The 20,412-nt window shown below is 48.3% G+C and overlaps 1 protein-coding gene and 2 long non-coding RNA genes across 14 annotated transcripts in view; 1 reads left to right on the top strand and 2 right to left on the bottom strand.

Annotated features, from left to right (window-relative positions):
* Positions 1-20,412, top strand: part of LOC101161695 (transcription factor COE3) — a 121,802-nt gene that overhangs the window by 21,218 nt on the left and 80,172 nt on the right. For all 12 annotated transcript variants that reach the window (XM_078954467.1, XM_078954465.1, XM_078954466.1 and 9 more), the window contains exon 6: positions 3,053-3,121. In XM_078954467.1, coding sequence (XP_078810593.1) covers positions 3,053-3,121 — 69 coding nt within the window. The remainder of the gene's footprint in view (positions 1-3,052; positions 3,122-20,412) is intronic.
* Positions 7,063-7,461, bottom strand: LOC105357807 (uncharacterized). The gene is made up of 2 exons (XR_911620.3): positions 7,328-7,461; positions 7,063-7,249 (listed from the first exon to the last, which is right to left on the bottom strand). It is a non-coding gene; the product is annotated as an uncharacterized LOC105357807 (long non-coding RNA).
* Positions 11,861-12,259, bottom strand: LOC111948048 (uncharacterized). Its single transcript, XR_002874042.2, has 2 exons — positions 12,126-12,259; positions 11,861-12,047 (listed from the first exon to the last, which is right to left on the bottom strand). It is a non-coding gene; the product is annotated as an uncharacterized LOC111948048 (long non-coding RNA).

Genomic DNA, 20,412 nt, shown 5'->3' on the forward strand with positions numbered 1-20,412 from the left:
CGAAAACCTTTGTTAAATTGCCCACTCATATGAACCCCTCTCCTCTGTTCTGCAGGCTTTTCTTTTCATCTCTGAGTTTTTGGATGTGAAGTGGGTTTTTCTGCCAGCGTGACGAGACAGCTGAACGGCCCGCTTTGCAACCGTCTGATTGGCTCTGGTTGTGCCTGCAGGCACTGCTCAGGGCAGTGAAAACACTCCCAATTCCCAAGGAAATAAGATGTTTAGAATCAATATTTTCATAAAAACTGTGGCAGAAAGACATGATGGATCAGTTTGGCTTTTGAATCTCATGCATTTATCATTACTGGAGTTCAAATTGGTGCTTTTTCAGATCGACATGAAGAAAAAGCAGTGACTGCAGCATTTCTCTTAGAAAAGAAAAGCTTCATTTAACCTCCATTACTCTGAAAAGACACATTTCTTTCTAAGCTCTGTAGAACTAAAAAATTTAATTGGATTAAATTCAAGTTTTGAGCATTTTTATTCCAGTGGGGTTTAAAATATTTACTAATAAATTATTAACCTTCATCTGAAGTTGCTTTTCTGCTCCAGGATAAATAAATAACAATATAAAAAATATAAGATAAACAACTAAACTTATGGGGCCTTCAGTGTCCGCCGTGCTGCAGCCTGTCCTACAGCTATAGCTGTGCTGGACTCAGCCAGTTACTGTTCACCATCAGTCTTCACCGCCGCTCCTGTGCGTCCGAGGCTGAGGTCTAGCCCCCCCACGGGTTCTGGCGGCCGTTCGGATAAAGCGCTCATCGGCCTGTTTGCCCTCTGAATACCTGAGCGGCTTTTCTGGCGAAGAGCTGCCCAGACGGCTGGCTCGTTGTCAGGGCTGATGGGAGATGGTGGGGGTCCACAGTGGGCCACCTTTGCTGTGTGTCGTCCAGCTTTGAGTGACCTTGGCTTGGACCCTAACCAGCTGTGCTCTGGACCGATGTGATGGTGATCTCCTTCTCGCTCATTGAAAGGCTTCATGGAGTTTTGTGAATTTACATTTAAGCAGAAATTAGAATTGGGTTTCAGTTACGGCAGCTCAGAAAGACTCTTTTACTGCAACACTTCTATTGTAGAGTAACAGAAACATCACGCAATGATAGTTATGGTTTTGTCAGATCTAAAATGTAGGTCAAGTTGTGCTTGAAAACTTTTTCATTGAGATCTTTTTCAGTTGGTTGGGTTGTTTGGTTAATCACAAAAGTCTTTCAGGGCAAACATGACAGCGTTAAAAACTATATGCCCCTATAGACCAATCAATCACTTTAATCCAGAAAATCACATTTTTAAAGAATTGAATTGTAAATTATGGTGGAAAATAAATATTTTGTCAATAACACAAGTTCAACTCAATACTTTGTTAAATACTCTTTGTAGGCAATGACAGCAGTCAAACGTCTTTACAAGGTTGTCATTATCTGGTATTTTGGCCCATTCCTCCATGCAGATCTCCTCTAGAGCAGTGATGCTTCTGGGCTGTGTTTATCTTGGGGGGAGTCGCAGATGGAGGGAGGTTCTCAGTGGTTTTGTTGTCTTCCATTTCCTAATAATAGATTTCTTCACTCCAAGCTGCTTTCCTGTTGTAGATTCAGTCTTCCAGCCTGGTGCAGGTCAACAGTTTGGTTTCTGGTGTCCTTAGACAGCTCCTTGGTCTCTAGTGGAGTTTGGAGTGTGACTGTGTGAGGTTATGGACAGGTGTCTTTCTATAGATAACCAGTTCAAACAGGTGACATTAATACAGGTAACAGGTGGAGGACAGAGGATCCTCTACAGAAGAAGTTACAGGTCTGTGAGAGACAGAAATCTAGCTTGTTTGTGGGTCACTAAATGTTTCTTTTCCACCATAATTGAAGTGATGCGATAGCCTGCAGATACCTGTCAGGACAATATAATTCTTTCTCTTTGATATTCAATTCTATTCAATTCAATTTCATTTGTTTAGCCCAAATTCACACCAACAGTCGTCTCAATGGGCTTCGTGATACTTTAGTAATCAGATTGTTTTGTGATTGAAAATGCTTTCAGCACAGAACTGCTACACCGAGTGACCCTGGTAAGATTTCTGATTGACTGATACAACTGGAAGACAAACCATCAGCTTCACTTTGGTCCATGAACTCAAACAAACAGAACTGATCTAGAATAAAAAAGGAGAAAAGGGAGCAGAAACCTGAGGGATGTGTGACTGCAACCAAATCCTGGAGAGGAGCTTCAAACTGAACATCTGCCTGCAATAACCACAGAAGACATCAAGCTGTTGCCTTTATGCAGAAATTAAAACAAGGAAAAGTCAGGATTCTTTTGTTAATACAGAATTAAACACCACAAGCAACCATAACATCGGATGGTCTCACTGCCCTAAATGGAAGCACGAGTCTGTGAACACAATCTGAGGCATTTAAGGTCAATGTTTGCCTTGTTCCATAGAAAAGTTATTTGTTAATTATCTTTATCAAAGAAAACCAATCGATAACAATGCATTTCTGTTTTAAGCTAAGACAAGATAAGATAGGACTTTATTGATCCCCGGAGGGAAATTCGGTATTTCTATCAACACTGTATTTATTCTATCAACACTTTGTAGGGCTTCAAGAAAAGATTGTAATGCAACAATGGCGCTAATTTCCCACCTTTTTTTTAAATCTTCAACAGGATTTTTTTAGCAAAGGGATTAACCAAACTAATCACTAAACCCGAATCTGCTTGTATTTAACCAGGACGTCCCATTCCCAAAGACCGGTTTTCAGGGCAGCCCTGGTGCCATTCCAGAAATGTTCCTGATTTGGATTTCTTACTGTTAGAAAGACAGGAGCTGGTTCTCTGAGAAACACAGTCCAGACGTGTAGAAATACTTCCAGTGGTTGTGCAGGAGCTCCTCAGCCTGTTGATGGACCACAACAATGAACTTGTACAGGTTTCCATGACAACCCAGGCTTGACGCAGCAACAAGTTTGACCCTGCAACCTTTTAGTGACCAGCTAAAAATGGTGACAAATGCCAGAAGTGACTCACGTCCAGGTCTTTGTTGTCCCTTTTTTTTCTGTTTCAGTCGATGCTGCGACAAGAAGAGCTGCGGGAATCGAAACGAGACTCCCTCTGACCCCGTCATCATTGACAGGTAGGATCTCACCTGAAGACCACCGCTGTGGTTTGAGTCAGCGTCCAGCTTTGATCGTCTCATGACACGTTTGCTGGCTGTCAGTCAGTGGAACTGCAGAAGAGTTCCTGAATTCCTGGTAAAATGGGTTCAGACCCAGCAGCTTCCCTCGTGATGATGTCATTACCACGTCCTCCTGCGACGTCCTCTTGCTTCCTGTCTTAAAGCTTCCTGCTTGATTCTTGGTGTGAAACTCCAGGCAGGTGTTTTGGAGCATCTGTTGCTCTTTTCTTCAGCAACCTGGATCTTCATGAAGTGCTTTTGTGTAGAAGGTTTGAAAAGCTGTCAACCTGTGTTTCCTTTGTTTCTTTTGCTTTCCTTCAGTCTTTTCTCACCTCATGTCTCTGTGTGAGCGTTTAATCAACACCACGAGGAAACGTTCCGATCTGTGCATCTGTTGACGTTCAGAGTCGCTCTATACTGTCTGTCTGTGCATTGCCTTTACAATAATCCCTATCGATGCTTGGGATCTCGCTGTGTGGCAGCTTCGGGTCCTTCCTGGTGGTCTTTCCACAGCTTCATGGAGTTTGGGAGCTCAGACTCTGCTGTTGGACAGAGGTCTGCATTGGTGTTGGAACATGGAATCTCAAAGTTGGATGCAGCTCTTCGCCATCCGGATGAACGTCACGCTCCTTCCTCTCCGTCTCCATGATCACATTAGCTACAAACTCTTTCTGAATGACTTGGCTTTGCTTTTACCTCAAATGTCCTTCCTAACAGCACCCTTCTGGTTCTAAAATTGGGCTGCACAGTTGTGCAGTGGTAAGCACTCCCACCTCACAGCTAGAAGGTTCAATTCCCAGCTTGGTTCTTTCTGTGTAGAGTTCATATATTTTCTCTGAAGTTAGTTCATAATTCTAAACTGGCGACCAGTTCAGGGTGAACCCCGTCTACACCAAACAGTAGCCAGGTTAGGCTCCAGCAACCCCGTGACCCCAAATGTAAGACAAGGGCTCCAGAAAATGGATGGATGGATGGATGATGATGATGATGATGATGATGATGATGATGGATGGATGGATGATGATGATGATGATGATGATGGATGATGATGGATGATGATGATGATGATGATGGATGGATGATGAGGATGAGGATGATGATGATGATGATGATGGATGAGGATGATGATGATGGATAATGGATGATGGATGGATGGATGGATGATGATGATGATGGATGATGATGGATGATGATGATGATGATGATGGATGGATGATGAGGATGATGATGATGGATGATGGATGATGGATGGATGGATGATGAGGATGAGGATGATGATGATGATGATGATGGATGAGGATGATGATGATGGATGAGGATGATGATGATGATGATGGATTGATGAGGATGAGGATGATGATGGATGGATGATGAGGAGGAGGATGAGGATGATGATGATGATGATGATGATGATGATGGATGAGGATGATGATGATGGATGAGGATGATGATGCTGATGATGGATTGATGAGGATGAGGATATTGATGGATGGATGGATGGGATGATGATGATGGATGAAGAAGATGATGATGATGATGGATGGATGGATGCAGGTTTTACTGGGACATAAATTTCACAGTCTGGTTTCCAGAATCTTTTGGGAAAAGATTTTATTTTTTTCATTCATGACAAAATCTTTTGTTGTTTTTTTTTTTGCTCCTTTTCGGGACTCTGTCTTTTGATTGACAGGCGCACACGGACCTTCAAACTTCTGAATGTCCTGCTGGGGTCAGAGATTACCTGTCCAGGTGTTTATGTGGCCGTTTGGCGGTTAAATCTTCAGGCGTCGGTAACAAAAACACAAAGACATTTACGCTCCGTAAATCTTGTGCCGTTACTCGCAGCTGCAGTTGTTTGTCTGATAAGAAAGGCAGGTTTATGTGCCCCCCTCCCACACGCTAAAGCATGCCGTTTTCCGTGTCCCGTCATGCAAATGCCGCTGCAGCTGCAGCTACAGCGAGTGCTCACGCCTTCCTAAAGTAAACACACCCGCCCGTTTGGACTGTACCATTTTACCCCCCGTTTGATCCGACACAAAGCTGTGACCTCTTGGGGGGTGGGGGTGTAATAAAATGGGCCTGTGGGCATGTTACTGGGCATGGGGCTGGGAGCGTCAGCTGGGGGCCTCGCTAATAGCGTGTGTGTGAATATAAATGCGTGGTGATGCTCCTCTCAAAGGTCGCTTTGTTTCCCCGGTTTGCCCGTTAATGGCAGAAATTCTGCCGAGGCAGCAGAATGCGGCGCTGACGGATCGCCGCCACACCGCCGTTATTACACGCTAATATTGCAATTAGATGGGTAGCCAAGTTGCCCAAGAGGGGCAATAAATTGCCTCATAGTGTCAAAATGTAGGGGGAGGACGAGCTGCAATTACCCAGCATGCACCACCCCCTCGGCTCCAGCTCCCCCCATGTGCTGCCTGACCATCATCCTCAGCTATAAGCTGCAGCCTCTCATTGTAGGTTTTATGGTGTGTGCGTGTGGGGGGGGCATGGGGTGAAGAGTGACCTTTGACCCCAACACAGCCCCTCTGAGGACCAGAAAAAACCATAACGAGGGTTAACAAACAAACGTTTTTGCTGGTCCCAGGATGCAGGTTCTGGAGACGTTTTTTAAAGTCTCCCCAGTCGTCTTTTAACTAGAATGATGACATTTTGAGCCAAAATCTATAAACGTGACGTTTTCTAGGTCATAGTTTCTGCAGAGCAGCAGGAGTTCATTAGAAATTCACCTCTGAGTTGTGGGCAGGACTGTTGGCGTGGAGCAACCCTGTCCCCCCTACCCATCATCCCTTTATTTACAGTCTTTGCCACTAGCTTACAGTCCCCCCACACCCCCATCCTGACATTAGCGGTGAAACAAAAACAGCAGCAACATCAGGTCCATCCATCCGTCCAGTTCTGATCCGGATTCCAGCTCAGACCAGGAAAACCCAGATGTTCGTGGATCTATTGGTCTGCAGGTGGATGATCAGAAGGGGGCGGAGCTTGGAGACTTTGGCCTCATCTTTTGGCGTCATCAGAAAAATGCTACAAGGACACATTAGAAAGACCTTTTTATCAGAGCAGGTCTTTAACGGAGCTCTCAAACCTAAACGTGGCAGAAGCAGAACGCCTGTTCAGGAGATTTTAGAGCTGATGTTTTTTCCTGGGGGGCATTGATCCCATAGAGACAGCAGAATTGGGGCAGAAGCAAACATCAGTGCAATGGTTGCTGTGGATCATTTATGACACTGAGAGGGCGGTTGGGGGGCAGTGCTGTCCTGAACATCCTGGGTTTCCAACCAGCAACCGTTTGACCCAACCCAGGGCTCCAGACTAACTTTTTTCACTAGGAGCACTGTGGCCCCTAACTGAAAATTTTAGGGGCACAACCAGAAAATTTAGGGGCGCATACCGTAAATCAACATGCTAACCAAATCTACTATTTTCCACTGTATTACTAATAAAAACTTTAATAATAGATGCAGAAATTACAATGTGCTGTTTCAAATTCAGTGTCACATTTTATTCTGCACTTTTGAAGATGCAACAAGAAGGTAAACTGACAGCAGCATCGCTGTCATGACAGTACAAATAGTAAACAAAACGGATGGAAATTTATCTTGGTGACACCAAATAGGTGCAGCCAAGATGCACAATAAGCGTGTTTGAGATCACCCAGGTGAACTCAACGCCGCGCAGATCACCTGGTGAGACATATATTTTTGTTTTTGCTCCAACTTCACCTGTCAATCATCACAAAAATATCGCGAGAAAGGGGTGGGAGCAAGGGGCAAACCTACCCGGACACAGCTGGAAACTACAGACTACAAAACAATGCATTATGGGACATGTTGTCATGGTTTTCAGGCGAGACAGACCCAGATGCTGGAACTCAGAATGATCAGACGGGTAAGTAACTTGGTAAGTGAGTTTAATCACAGGAAAAGTTGAAGAGAATAAATCCTTTGACAGGAGGGAATCCGGACGTGGCTCGTGGCGAGGCTGGAGGGAACACCGCGGCTGGAGGACTCCGAGCTCGGTTCAGGACGGCAGATGAGTGACGGCAGACTTCCACACAGGTGACCTTCGTTTGGGTAAATCCTGAGACAGAGAGGCAGAACATGAGAGCAAGGCAGGACAGAGACATGGGACTTGAGCAGGCTGACCAGGCGTAGTCACCGTTAGGAGTTAACGAACTGGCGTCGATGAATGGGTTGGATCTCCTTAAGAGTAGGCAGGTTGATGAGATGAAGTGGTCACAGCTGGAGGAAGTCAGGAGCAGAGCTGAGGGGGCGGGGCTGACCGAGGCACCGTGACAGTACCCCCCCCCTAACGACCGCCGCTGGGCGGTCGAGGCCGACGATCCGGGTGGGCGCGGTAGAAATCGGAAATGAGGGAATGGTCCAAAATGAGGGAACGGGAGATCCAAGACCGTTCCTCAGGACCATAACCCTCCCAGTCCACCAAGAACTGATAACCGCGCCCCCGGCGCCGGACATCCAAAACACGGCTGACAGTAAACGCCGGAGCGCCGTTCGATGAGCCGGGCGGGTGGTGGGGAAGCGGAAGGCGGGCACAATTCACTGTCCATAACAGGCTTGATCTGAGAAACGTGAAAGGACGGATGGACTTTGAGGGCTGCCGGAAGGTGAAGACGGACACATGAGGGGTTGATAATGCGATCTATGGTGAAAGGTCCAATAAAACGTGGAGCCAGCTTGCGGGACGTGGCCTGGATCGGAATATTTTTAGAAGATAACCATACTCTCTGGCCCGGTTGGTAGTCGGGGCTTGCCACCCTGTGGCGGTTGGCAGTACGGCAGTTATCTTCCTTGGAGCGACGGAGGGCCTCTTGAGTCTGGCGCCAAATGAGTTGGCAGCGTTGAAGGTGGTCTTGGACAGATGGAACGGTGAGATCTAGTTCATGGGATGGAAACAGAGGAGGTAAATAACCCAGAGATGCTTCAAACGGTGACACACCCGTGGCAGAGGAGGGATGTGTGTTGTGGGCGTATTCGATCCAGACCAAGTATTTAGACCAGTCAGAGTTGTTCTGGGCGGCTAGGCAGCGGAGCGCAGCTTCCAGCTCCTGATTGGCCCGTTCTGCTTGTCCGTTCGATTGGGGATGATACCCAGAAGTAAGGCTGACGGTGGCACCTAAGGCAGAACAGAAAGCCTTCCAGACTTGAGAAATGAATTGTGGTCCGCGGTCGGACACAATGTCTGCAGGGATACCGTGGTGTCTGAAGACGTGATTTACCAGGACCTCTGCTGTTTCAGTGGCTGTGGGTAGCTGAGGGAGAGGAATAAAGTGGACAAACTTGGAGAATCGGTCGATTACGGTGAGAATGACTGAGTTACCCTGAGACACGGGAAGGCCCGTGACGAAGTCAATGGAGATGTGGGACCAGGGACGGTTCGGTGTGGGCAGAGGCTGCAATAACCCCGAAGGTGGAGAGTTGGAAGCTTTAGAACGAGCGCAGGTAGAGCAGGCGGCGATGTATTCTCTGACGTCCTTATTCATGGAGGGCCAGAAGAAGCGTCTTCGTATTAGATGGAGTGTACGAGTGACTCCTCCATGACAGGCGATGCGAGAGGTATGAGCCCAGGTGATGACTGCCGACCTTACAGATGCGGGGACATAGAGAGTGCCGTTAGGAGGAGTGGGGTGATCGGGTTCCTCACCTTGCGCCTGAATAACTTTGGTTTCGATGTCCCAGATGAGATTGCCGATGATGCAGGTTTCAGGGAGAATGCTGGTGGTAGTCTTGGAGTGTTCGGTGTCACAGAATTGGCGTGAGAGGGCGTCCGGTTTGATATTTCTACTGCCGGGTCTGTAAGTGATGGAGAAGTTAAAGCGGTCAAAAAACAAACACCAGCGGGCTTGGCGGGAGTTGAGCCGTTTGGCAGAGCGCAGGTATTCCAGATTTTTATGGTCTGTCCATACTATGAAAGGTTGAGCCGCTCCCTCCAGCCAATGACGCCACTCTTCGAGAGCCAGTTTTATTGCCAGGAGCTCCCGATTGCCCACATCATAGTTGCGTTCCGCCGGTGATAATTTCTTTGAGAAGAAAGCACACGGTTTTAGCTTTCCGGATGTTTCTTCACGTTGGGATAAGACAGCTCCAACCCCGGAGTCTGAGGCGTCAACCTCCACCACAAATTGCCTGGAAACATCTGGTTGAATGAGGATGGGGGCTGACACAAACAGTTTCTTAAGATTACTGAAAGCGGCTTGAGCCGTGGAGTCCCAGAGAAAGGGTTTAGCAGTGGATGTGAGACGTGTGAGAGGCGCGGCGATAGCACTGTAATTTCGAATAAAACGGCGATAGAAATTGGCAAAGCCAAGGAATTGCTGAAGCTTTTTACGTGACGTGGGGGATTCCCATTGGGAAACAGCGGTGATCTTGGCAGGATCAGGTCGAATACTGCCAGCTTCAAAAATGTACCCGAGGAAAGGGATGCTGGTAGTGTGGAACTGGCATTTTTCGGCCTTTACGAACAACTGGTTTTCGGTTAACCTCTGAAGGACAAGGCGCACATGGTTCTGGTGGTTCTTGGGATCTTTGGAGTAGATCAAAATGTCGTCTAGATACACGAATACAAACTGATTTAGAAAATCTCTGAGGACGTCGTTGACCAAGCGTTGAAAAGTGGCAGGGGCGTTGGTTAGCCCAAACGGCATCACAAGATATTCGAAATGACCTAGCGGAGTATTAAATGCAGTTTTCCATTCGTCGCCTTCTCTCATACGCACGAGGTGGTAGGCATTGCGAAGGTCGAGTTTAGAGAATATGCGTGCCTCCTGAATGGAATCAAAGACCGAGCTGATGAGTGGGAGAGAATATTTATCTTTAATAGTTATTTGGTTAAGTTCGCGGTAATCTATACAAGGTCTGAGTGATTTGTCTTTCTTCTCGACGAAGAAAAATCCGGCCCCGGCCGGGGAAGAGGAGGGACGAATGTGACCCTGAGCTAGGGCTTCCTGAATGTAAAGCTCCATAGCTTTCTTTTCGGGACCCGAAAGGTTAAACAATCTTCCCTTGGGCAGGGTGGCGCCCTCGAGAAGGTTGATGGCACAATCATAAGGTCTGTGCGGTGGTAAGGAAGAAGCCTTCGATTTACTGAACACGTGCTTTAAATCATGATAAAGGTCCGGAATATTGGAAAGGTCAATAATTTCGGGTTCACTGCTCGAGGGCGTGGAAACGGAGGATAAGGCAGATTGGAGACAGTGACCCATGCAAAAATCACTCCACCCCCTGATAGTAAAACGGCACCAATCGAGATGAGGATTATGGAGTTTAAGCCACGCGAATCCCAATACGACAGGAGTCTGGGGTGTGCGAGTGACAAAGAACTGAATGAACTCGCGGTGATTCCCCGAGGTAATAAGCATAACCGGCTTGGTGCGATGGGAAATAATGGACAGATGCTGTCCCCCCAACCCAGCAGCATGGACCGGAGAGGGGAGTTGTTCAGTGGGTAACGCTAAGCGCTCAACGATACTCTGATCTATTAAATTCTGTTCTGCGCCTGAATCGACCAGCGCCTGAAAGTCAAGAATTCGGGATTCGTGGCATAACTTGACCGGAACAAACAAGAAATTATTATGAGTGGGACAATCCCCCCGCGACCGGTCTCTTAACGGGGGGTTCTGGAGTTTAAACGGCGGGAGCATTGATTAATCTGATGGTCTAATTCTCCACAATAGAAACACGCACCTTCGTTGCGACGTCTAAGCCGCTCCTCGGCGGTGATTTTTGAATGCCCGATCTGCAAAGGCTCTTCTGGGATGGTGCGAGGAGTATCAGACCGAAGAGTGGTGTTACAGTCCATGGGAGTGACGAGGGGGGTTAGCGTAGTAGTCTTCCTGGTCACATGACTCCGACTCCCGTTACGTTCCTGTAGCCTGATGTCGGAACGTAAGGCGGCAGCCGCTAGTTCCTCGAAAGTGTTAGCCTCCAGCTGGGTACATAGATGATCTTTGATAGCTTCGTTGAGGGACTGGTAAAAGACCCCTCGGAGAGCTGGATCAGACCATCCAGCCTCCACAGCCAGGATGCGGAAGTCTATGATATGCTCACTAACGGAGCGGTTTCGTTGTCGGAGTGAAAGGAGCTTGCGTGCTGCTTCGTCTTGCTTACGGGGCTGATCGAACACCAACTTAAATTCATTAATGAATCGTTCAAAAGGTAAGTATGATATAGGATTGGCGGCTAAGAAAGCCTGAGCCCATTGTAGCGCTTTACTGCGAAGAGAGTTGATGACTAGCGTGATCTTACTGTGATCGGAGTAGTAGTATCGTGGAGCTTGTTGGAAGAGTAACTGGCACTGGAGGAGAAAGCCCCCGCATGCTTCCGTGTTGCCGTGGAAAGGTTCCGGTTGGAGACGGAAATTTTCAGGAGTCGTGACGGCGGGGGTCGTTGCCGGAAGTCGCGGCCGGAACTGTAGGAGCAGAAACGGAGGCTTGACTGGTGATTTCTGTTAATGTTTGTGACATACCATCGAGGCGCCGAAAAAGTTCCTGTTGAGCCGATGCTATTTGGGATAGCGCGTCAGCTTGGCGTCCCAGGATGATTCCTTGTTGGCTCACGGCGTAGCGTAGACCATCTGAGTCAGCTGGGTCTGGGTTTTGGCCAGTTCGTTCTGTCATGGTTTTCAGGCGAGACAGACCCAGATGCTGGAACTCAGAATGATCAGACGGGTAAGTAACTTGGTAAGTGAGTTTAATCACAGGAAAAGTTGAAGAGAATAAATCCTTTGACAGGAGGGAATCCGGACGTGGCTCGTGGCGAGGCTGGAGGGAACACCGCGGCTGGAGGACTCCGAGCTCGGTTCAGGACGGCAGATGAGTGACGGCAGACTTCCACACAGGTGACCTTCGTTTGGGTAAATCCTGAGACAGAGAGGCAGAACATGAGAGCAAGGCAGGACAGAGACATGGGACTTGAGCAGGCTGACCAGGCGTAGTCACCGTTAGGAGTTAACGAACTGGCGTCGATGAATGGGTTGGATCTCCTTAAGAGTAGGCAGGTTGATGAGATGAAGTGGTCACAGCTGGAGGAAGTCAGGAGCAGAGCTGAGGGGGCGGGGCTGACCGAGGCACCGTGACACATGTGTCCTGATGGTTTTTGTAGTGGAGAGATTAATTAAAATAATTTAAAATACCAATTCATTAAAAAAGGCTACATGTATTATAAAACATTAAAATAATCATAAAATATATAATAACACAGATCATACTAAGGGGGAGAAGAATATTAAAACTAAATTGAATGTTAAGGACAATTCCAATTTCCTGTTCTCCTTCAGTCTTGCTGCAGATTCGCTTTCATCTCACAGCCCCCCCCCCGGTCTCCCCAACGATCCAGGCGAGGTGCCGGTTCATCTCAAACACGTCTATCGTTGCATTTTCCCCACGTATTTTCAGTGTGTCTAAAACTAATGTTGTTTTTGCTCGAGCGTGTTTAAAGTTCAAGCCCCGTTAGCTGTCACGCATGTAAGTGTGGGACATTTATGCTCCTCAGCTGACCAGACTCCCGCGGGAGCGGTGTGCTGCCGTAACGGCATAAACGCTTTGATGCGCCGCCGTAACCGTAACCAAAACCTAAACCTTCCTCCGGTTCTGTGCGGCCCAGAGAAAAGTTCAGCACGGACTGCATGTATTTAGAAAATTACGAGCGAATAAATACGTTCTAAAGGAAAGTAAGGAACTCCTTAATGTGGTCCGGGGGGGGGGCTGTCAGGTGTCCTGCTTTCAAACCCTGTCATTGTCACGCCCCCAAGAGTCACATACCCCACTGTGATTGGTTGGTCAGCTCCGTGCACGACAATGAAAAAGTGTCATTCATACAAACTGGCGGGCTGCAGTAACATTAAACCTTCATATTAAGGCGGGGACCGCAAAATATCATCTTGGGGGCCGCAAATAGCCTGCGGGCCGCGAGTTTGAGACCCCTGCTGTACACTCTGGCACTGGTACACTAGCCGCAGGTCGGAAGAACGGATCAATGGTTCGCTTGCTCATAGCTCAGACGCACATATCAGGTTGTGATGATATTTGTCTCAGTTTCCTTCCCACAGATGTTTACGCGCGCTCGATTATCTCTAGGCCCCTCCCCCTCCACATATTTTAGCCACTCACAGTGGCTTTCCCTATTCTTCTCACACGCATTGGCCGCCTCACACACAGGCATCACGCGAGAGTGTACGTGCTCGCGTTTCATGAGTATGTGCGCGAGTGTGTGTCTGCCTGCGTGCGTGTGCGCTCGCGTCTCATTGATCATTGACGTGCCCCTTCCACGTTTGATGTATAAAAAAATACGAAGGGTGGGGGAGGCAAATTTACTGGTCGCACATGTGCGACTGGATGTAAAATTCAGTCGCACACTCTCAAATTTTGGTCGCAAAATGCGACCAATTGCTCGCAGTCTGGAGCCCTGCAACCTGAATTCTCCCCTAACCCCCCCAGCTTCTCCATTCAGCCCTCCTATCAGGGAGTTATAGAAAAATGGCGGCTTAGAATTCGGACATTACTCCCAGTCATCATCATCGTCAGTCATGACGTCATCAATAGTTGCGGGTCAACTATGTTAGCACGGAGCTACTAGCTACCTGCTAACTTTAAAAAGGTCATGCTTAGACAAATAGTCGTTATGTACACGTTATGGACTCACTCTCCAAGCTCACCTTTTCCGTCATACTTTTAGCTCATAATATTTAAATTGCTGTTTTTAACCGTTAACTTTTTTTGTGTTCTGGAGTTTTATTTTTATTGTTGTATGTTTATAAACATGTATGTTTATGTCTTTACATACTTTTGTACTGTGAGGCGACCTTGAGTGCCACAAAGGCGCCATACAAATAAAATGTATTATTATTATTATTATGTACACGTTTGTGCATCAGAGCACGGCTAGTGAAGAAAAAAGCTTCCCCTCTACGGCACAGTGCAACGCGGAACACACTTTTTAAGCCTCAGCCATTAAACAAATGATTTCAGACGGTCCTAGCCCTCTAAATGCTCCTGTAGAGGTTGGGGAGGAATTCAGATTCGGCCTTTCGCTCTGGATGCTCCAGCGGGAACCAGCGCTCCTCATATGAGGGTCTGAGCAGGATGAGGGGGACATGTGCAGCTCCCAGATCAGTTCCCCGCTCTCCTGCGACCTTCGGTGACCCCTCAAACTGACCACAAAGCACAGAGGAGTCTATCATGACACGGATCTACCCCTCCCTGAAAGGAAGTACCTTTGCTTTCTGATAGGGGCGCCGCCATGTTGAAGGCGACAGGCGACTGTGATTGGACCAATCAGACTTGGACCAATCACTGTCGCCTGGTTCCAACATGGCGGTGTCCGTACCAGGAAGCAACGGTGAGGGATTTGCCTGATTTTGCAAGATCTGAAGGTACAGCATTTCCTGTGGGTGACGTCACTCCTCGGTTGTTGTTACGGTCTGTGCACGGATCAGGTTTCAAACCTCTGAGTTCCATTTCAGCCAGATCTGGAGGACCACGACACAAAGCTCTCAGCGTGTGAAGAAGAAACGTTTTGGCGCTGCAGCAGCCAGGCAGCTCGGTCTGAAGAAGAGGAACACACATCTGTAGCTGCAACATGAGCCTGTGGTGCACGTCTCCTCGTGCGCCTCCTGGACTCAGTGGAGTCGGAGCTCCACAGGGGGGGCTGCTGGAGGGTTATCTGCCCCCGTGGACCCTTCCCAACAATCGCAGAGTATTGATCCGATGAGGAGAGCCTTTTGGAGCCAGCCAGATGAAGAGTATAGATTTACCATAAAAAGCAGGACATTACTGTTGGCTGCTGGATAAACCTGAATGGGGGGGGGGGGGTTCTGGGAGGAGAGTGGTGTGGATTTCAGACTCATGATGTCCATCAGGTGCAGAGAGTGCATGTGCTGTGCACGTGTATCTGTGCTTGTGGCTGATGCGGCCTTAAAAACGAAGGTGAGACCCGGTTTTAGTCCACAGTCCAGGTTCCGGTTCTGTATGAGGATGTCTGTTTTCCAGTGGGGGGTGAGGACAGCCAACAGTCTTTTGGTTGGAGGACAGCTGATGGACCAAACGCATTGACGTCACCTCTCTGGGACGTCTAGAACGTCTCTGTGGGATGGAGTCCAGACTCTGGGTGGTGTTGGTGCTACAGGTGAAGCTCTCCTCCATCTGGGCTTCCAGGAAGTGGAAGTTTGTGACCTCTCCGCGCCGCCCTGCGGACGAACCGTGGAGGAATCTACTTCCTGTTGGAGGAATCTACTTCCTGTTGGAGGAATCTACTTCCTGTTGGAGGAATCTACTTCCTGTTGTCTAACATCAGGAAGTTCTTTGTTCTTTGGCGTGGAGAAGGTTGATGATTGATGGGTGCTCCACCTCTTCACTGTAGGCAGACTTCCCCCGTCGAGCCCCCCCCCACAGACACACTGTAGTATCACCCACGAACTTTATAGTGGTGGTGCTGCTGCAGTAGAGGGGGGGGGGGGGGGGGTCAGCCATTCATGTGCAGTGAGGAAGCAGAGGTCTCAGTCTTGGGGGAAAGTTCTGTCTCAGTTATTGTCAGCGTCCTGTCCCGATTCTGTCCCTTCTACAGTCCTGGTTTTGGTCAGTGTCCCATCCAGGTTCCTGTCCCGTCCCGGACCTTCTCCAGTGTCTTTAAGCGGGCTTTTTCCTCCCGCTGGCTCCTAATTGGATTGGATGTGATTACATCACCACCTGCGGCTTCATCAGCTCTCTCAGCATCGGCGCCCTGCAGCGCTCAGCGGGAAACGCTCTAGCGGCCGACTGAAAGACAGCCCCCCCCCCTGGGATCTGTGAGATAAACCTAATCGATCTGATGCTCCTGTTCAGCAGGCTGCTCTCAGAGGGAGGGGCCACTTCCAGCCTTCTTCATTTACGGCTGTGTGTGCAAACACATTTGTGTTGGAGAATAAAGTCTTAGGCGGGGGGCGTGGGGGGGCTGTTTTTACGTCCTCCTATCAACACACGTTATGATGTTACCCATGATGCCCTCTGTCGTGATGATGGCCGTCCGTATTTTATAGCAGAAATAGAAACTTCTGCTGTCGATTCAAAACATCTCTGCACATAAAATTCTGCTCTGACCGGACGACCTTGAACGCATCCATCGGTGACCCTATGAAGAAAGTTGTTGAGGGGGGGGGGGGGGGGGGGGGCTTTAACTTAATTAACTAATTTACAATTAACTCTAAAAAAGGAGGTGGGCTGTTATTGGTTCACAGAGGAGCAGCAGAGAAACCGTCAGATGTGAGATTCAACACATTTGTCTGTTTGTCGAAACAACGTCACACAACTCTGAGAGCCCCCCCACCTCCTCTCAGGAGGAGAAGCTGCCATGAAGACTGTTTGGAGCAGCTCCAACACTGTGGCCAGGTGTTGTTCAGACGCACACACAAATACACACACACATACAGCCGGAGACACACACATAAACACAGATACACACACATGCACACACTCACAATTAAGCACACACTGTGGCACAACAGTATTTAGTCATGTGCATTGTGTGCACGTATGAAGATTTGGGGGAATGGATGGGTGTGTCTGTGGACAGGCCCCGCCCTTTTTGATAAACTTCAACACAAGGAGGGGACCAAACCTCTCATTTCCTCATCAGAGGTCGACCACTCTACCTCTGCACCATTTGTAATTCTACCCCCTCCTGTGTTTCTTTAATCTCCCTTTCACACTTCTTTTACCCTTCTGCCCCCCTTATCTGCTCAGAGGTACAGCAGCGACACTGACAGCACCTGAAACCGACAAACATGTCAGAGTGGGGAGAAGTTTGGGGATAAACAGCAGCTATGGGGGGGTCTGAACCCTTAAAAAGAATGAACAGTCAGTTATGGGGGGTCTGAACCCTTAAAAAGAATGAACAGTCAGCTTTGGGGGGGCGTTCTCAGCTGTTTCCTGTTGCTGCTGAACAACCGACCAATCACAGGATGGGAAGCATCTGATGTCGTAACCTTCGGTAACCATCTCTGAGCAGAAAATAGACTTTAATCAGACCCCCCCCCTCCCGGTGGAAACAGAGTCAGGCGGACAGAACACAGAAATGTGGGTGAAAAGTGAAATCTGAACCGGGCCGGTCCAGACATGACAGCAGCAGGGGGGGAGACAGGAAGGGGAGGGGTGTGGATGGAACGGTGGAGAAGGAGCAGGCGGGGAGGGGGGGGGGGGGGGTGAGAATGAGACAGTTGTTGAGACAGAAAGATGGGGGGTATTGATTTAGCTATGAAGGGGGGCAGGGATGGTATTCAGGTGGAGACAGGAGGCGATCTGTGATGTAAGGAGCAGGAAGAGGAGCGGCGGGCGGATGACGCTTCACAGTCACACAATCACGCTGTGAACGACACACTCGACAATTACAACTTCAAAGTTGTGGAGAGAATGACACAGGAGCACAGACGACCAAACGCGTGGATTTGAGAGGACGCCACGGGCAAAAGAAGGTGGAGCTGGAGGTGGAGAAAAAGAGCAAACAGCTCGGATCAGTCTGACTCCGCCCCTTTTTAGGGCTCTTCTGGGTAGACAGGAAGTAAAGTCCACCTGTTTGACTTTACTTCCTGTGTTTGTTGTTATTTTGTATGAAAAGCATTTTACAATAAAACATTTTCATGGTTAAACGTGAACCTCTTTTTCACGTTTGCTGTTGGATAGAAACAGGAAGACATGATGTCAGCTGACCTGCAGCGCACCGTCCAGCAGCCAATCAGCTTTCACTGAGTCACACAGGTGGTCTCCGGATTTCCTTCCTGACACAGTATTTTATCCGGGCTGGGGTCCGGCACAGGGACGCAGACTTGGGTCCCCAGTCTTGGGGCCCCTTGGGGCTACATGGGCAGTAGGGTGAAGGGTCTGACCCGAGGACCCACGCTGGATGGAGCTCATCGCCCCCCCTGGTAATTGAACCTTGGGCCATGCAACCGACTGAGCAATCCAGACACTAAATCCTGTGTGCGAACATCCCATAATATGACTTTCTCGCCTTGTCTGATAAATTGTTGACAAACAACAAAAGTATCAAACGTAGAAAAGGCTCTGAGGAAAATCATGTTCAGGTGTTTTTGTGGCTTTTTTTTCATGACGGACATTTAGAGAAAATTAGAATTATTTTTGTAAAAGTTTTTTTTACTCGAATTGTTGTGAATCAGGAGCAGATAAGAAAACGTTTGAAAAAGGTCGTGTTTGCATGTTTGTGATGCAGAAAATATGCTGGGCGGGGCCAAAGTCTCCCAGCTCCGCCCCTTTCTGATCATCCACCTGCAGACCAACAGATCCATGAACGTCTTTGTTTTCCTGGTCTGAGCTGGAATCTGGATCAGAACTGGACGGATGGACGGATCTGATGCTGCTGCTGTTTTTGTTGTATTGCTAATGTTGGGTTGGGGGTGTGAGGGGCTTTAAGCTAGCAGGAAATAGTGTAAACAAAGGGATGATGGGAAATGAAGGGAGGCTTACTCTGTACCAACAGTGCCGTCCACAACTCTAATGAACTCCTGCCGAAACCAAACAGATTTTAGATAAAATCAGCATCAATATAATTAAAAACAATTGGAAACTCTTTGACAATAAATCAGAAGATTCTCTGAGTGGAACTTGAACGTCTGCACAACAATAAAAAACACAACACAAACACACACACATGCTGCTACACAAATGCAGTTTAAATAAAAGGAAGATAGAAAAATACAGGAAGTCCACTTCCCCCTTGAGACTGCATGGGACACACAATATATCCCATAGACAAACACACAGACTCACACACACACAGACTCACACACACACACACACACACACACACACACAGACTGACACACACAAACACACAGACTAACACACACCCTGTTCACACACACAGGCACACATTCACACATATACACACATACACATGCACACAGACACACACATATACACACACAAACACACACCCTGTTCACACACACACACACATATACACACACAGACTCACACGCACACACACACATACAGATACACACACACATACAGATACACACACACACACACACACAGACTCACACACACACACGGACACACACAGACTCACACACACACACACCCCGCTCCTTGTTCACACACACCTCCGATCAATAGCGATATATAATTCAGCATAGCTGGAGTTCTGGTTTTAGGGCTTCCAGCTTCATAAATATTGCAGCCTTATTGACTGGATCTCAACCAATTGGAGATTTTCTTCTTCTGGGTTTTTTGTCTCCTTCACTGCCCCCCCCCCCCCCAGCTGTGATCCTGATGTTCTGGTTCTACGTGTAAAACCAGACGGCAGCTAAAGGCGTTCAGATGAACCACAACCCCTCCAGGAAACAACACAAACACACAAAGTCTGAGCAGAGGACTCACATCTAAACAAAGTCGGACAGTTTTACGCTCATCAGTGTGTTTGAAGCCATGTGTGAGCCTGTTTGTGTGTCTGTGATTGTTGTTTGTATGTGTGTCTGTTTGTGAGATTGTATTTTTTATATTGGTGTTTGTGTTTGTTTGAGTCTGAAAGTGTGCGGTTGTTTTTGTTTTTGTGTTTTTGTGGAAACACACCTTAGGAGGATAAAAGTATTCTAGTCTTAATTTGGAGACGTTGTTTACCCAGAATCCTCTTTTTCCCTGGTAACCCCCCCCCCACACACACACACACAAAGGAGGGCGAATTGATTTTCCTCCAGACTCCCAGAAGTTTTGTTATTTTTCTCTCAGCTGATTCTCTGGAGGAGGTTTGTTGGATGCAGAGCTCAAAGTGTCATGAAAACAGGTGGATTCTGGTTCTGGGGGGGGGCAGCAGTGCCACACCTTTAGTCCTCACGGCTGAACGTCTGCTGTAGGATAAAATACGGTGCAGTCTTGGAGGAGAGCAGCTCTCAAATTTGGCAGGAGGAGGACGGAGGCTGCTGTGTGTGTGTTTGTGTGTTGGGGGGGGGGGGGGGGGGGGGGGTCATCCTCTGCCTGCCCGCAATCTTCCTTCCTAAGCCCTGCAGTAAAAACCCCTCTCAGTGTGTGGTGCCATCTGGCCAAGGCCCCTGGCGGAGGCGTAACAGGGCCCAAAAAACTCGAGGTCGCGATGCTTTACTGCCCAAGCCTGCTGCCCGCAGATGGCAACGAGTGGCTCCTGGAAAACGCCAAGGTCGCAGTGGCATGTGGCGCCATGGAGAGAAAGCTAAATGGCAGCAGGGAAGGAGGGCTGGATGGAGGAAAGGAGATGGGGAGT

This window comes from Oryzias latipes, chromosome 10 (genome assembly GCF_053564925.1).
Source record: "Oryzias latipes strain Hd-rR chromosome 10, Olatipes_Hd-rR_3.1".
NCBI lineage: Eukaryota > Metazoa > Chordata > Actinopteri > Beloniformes > Adrianichthyidae > Oryzias > Oryzias latipes.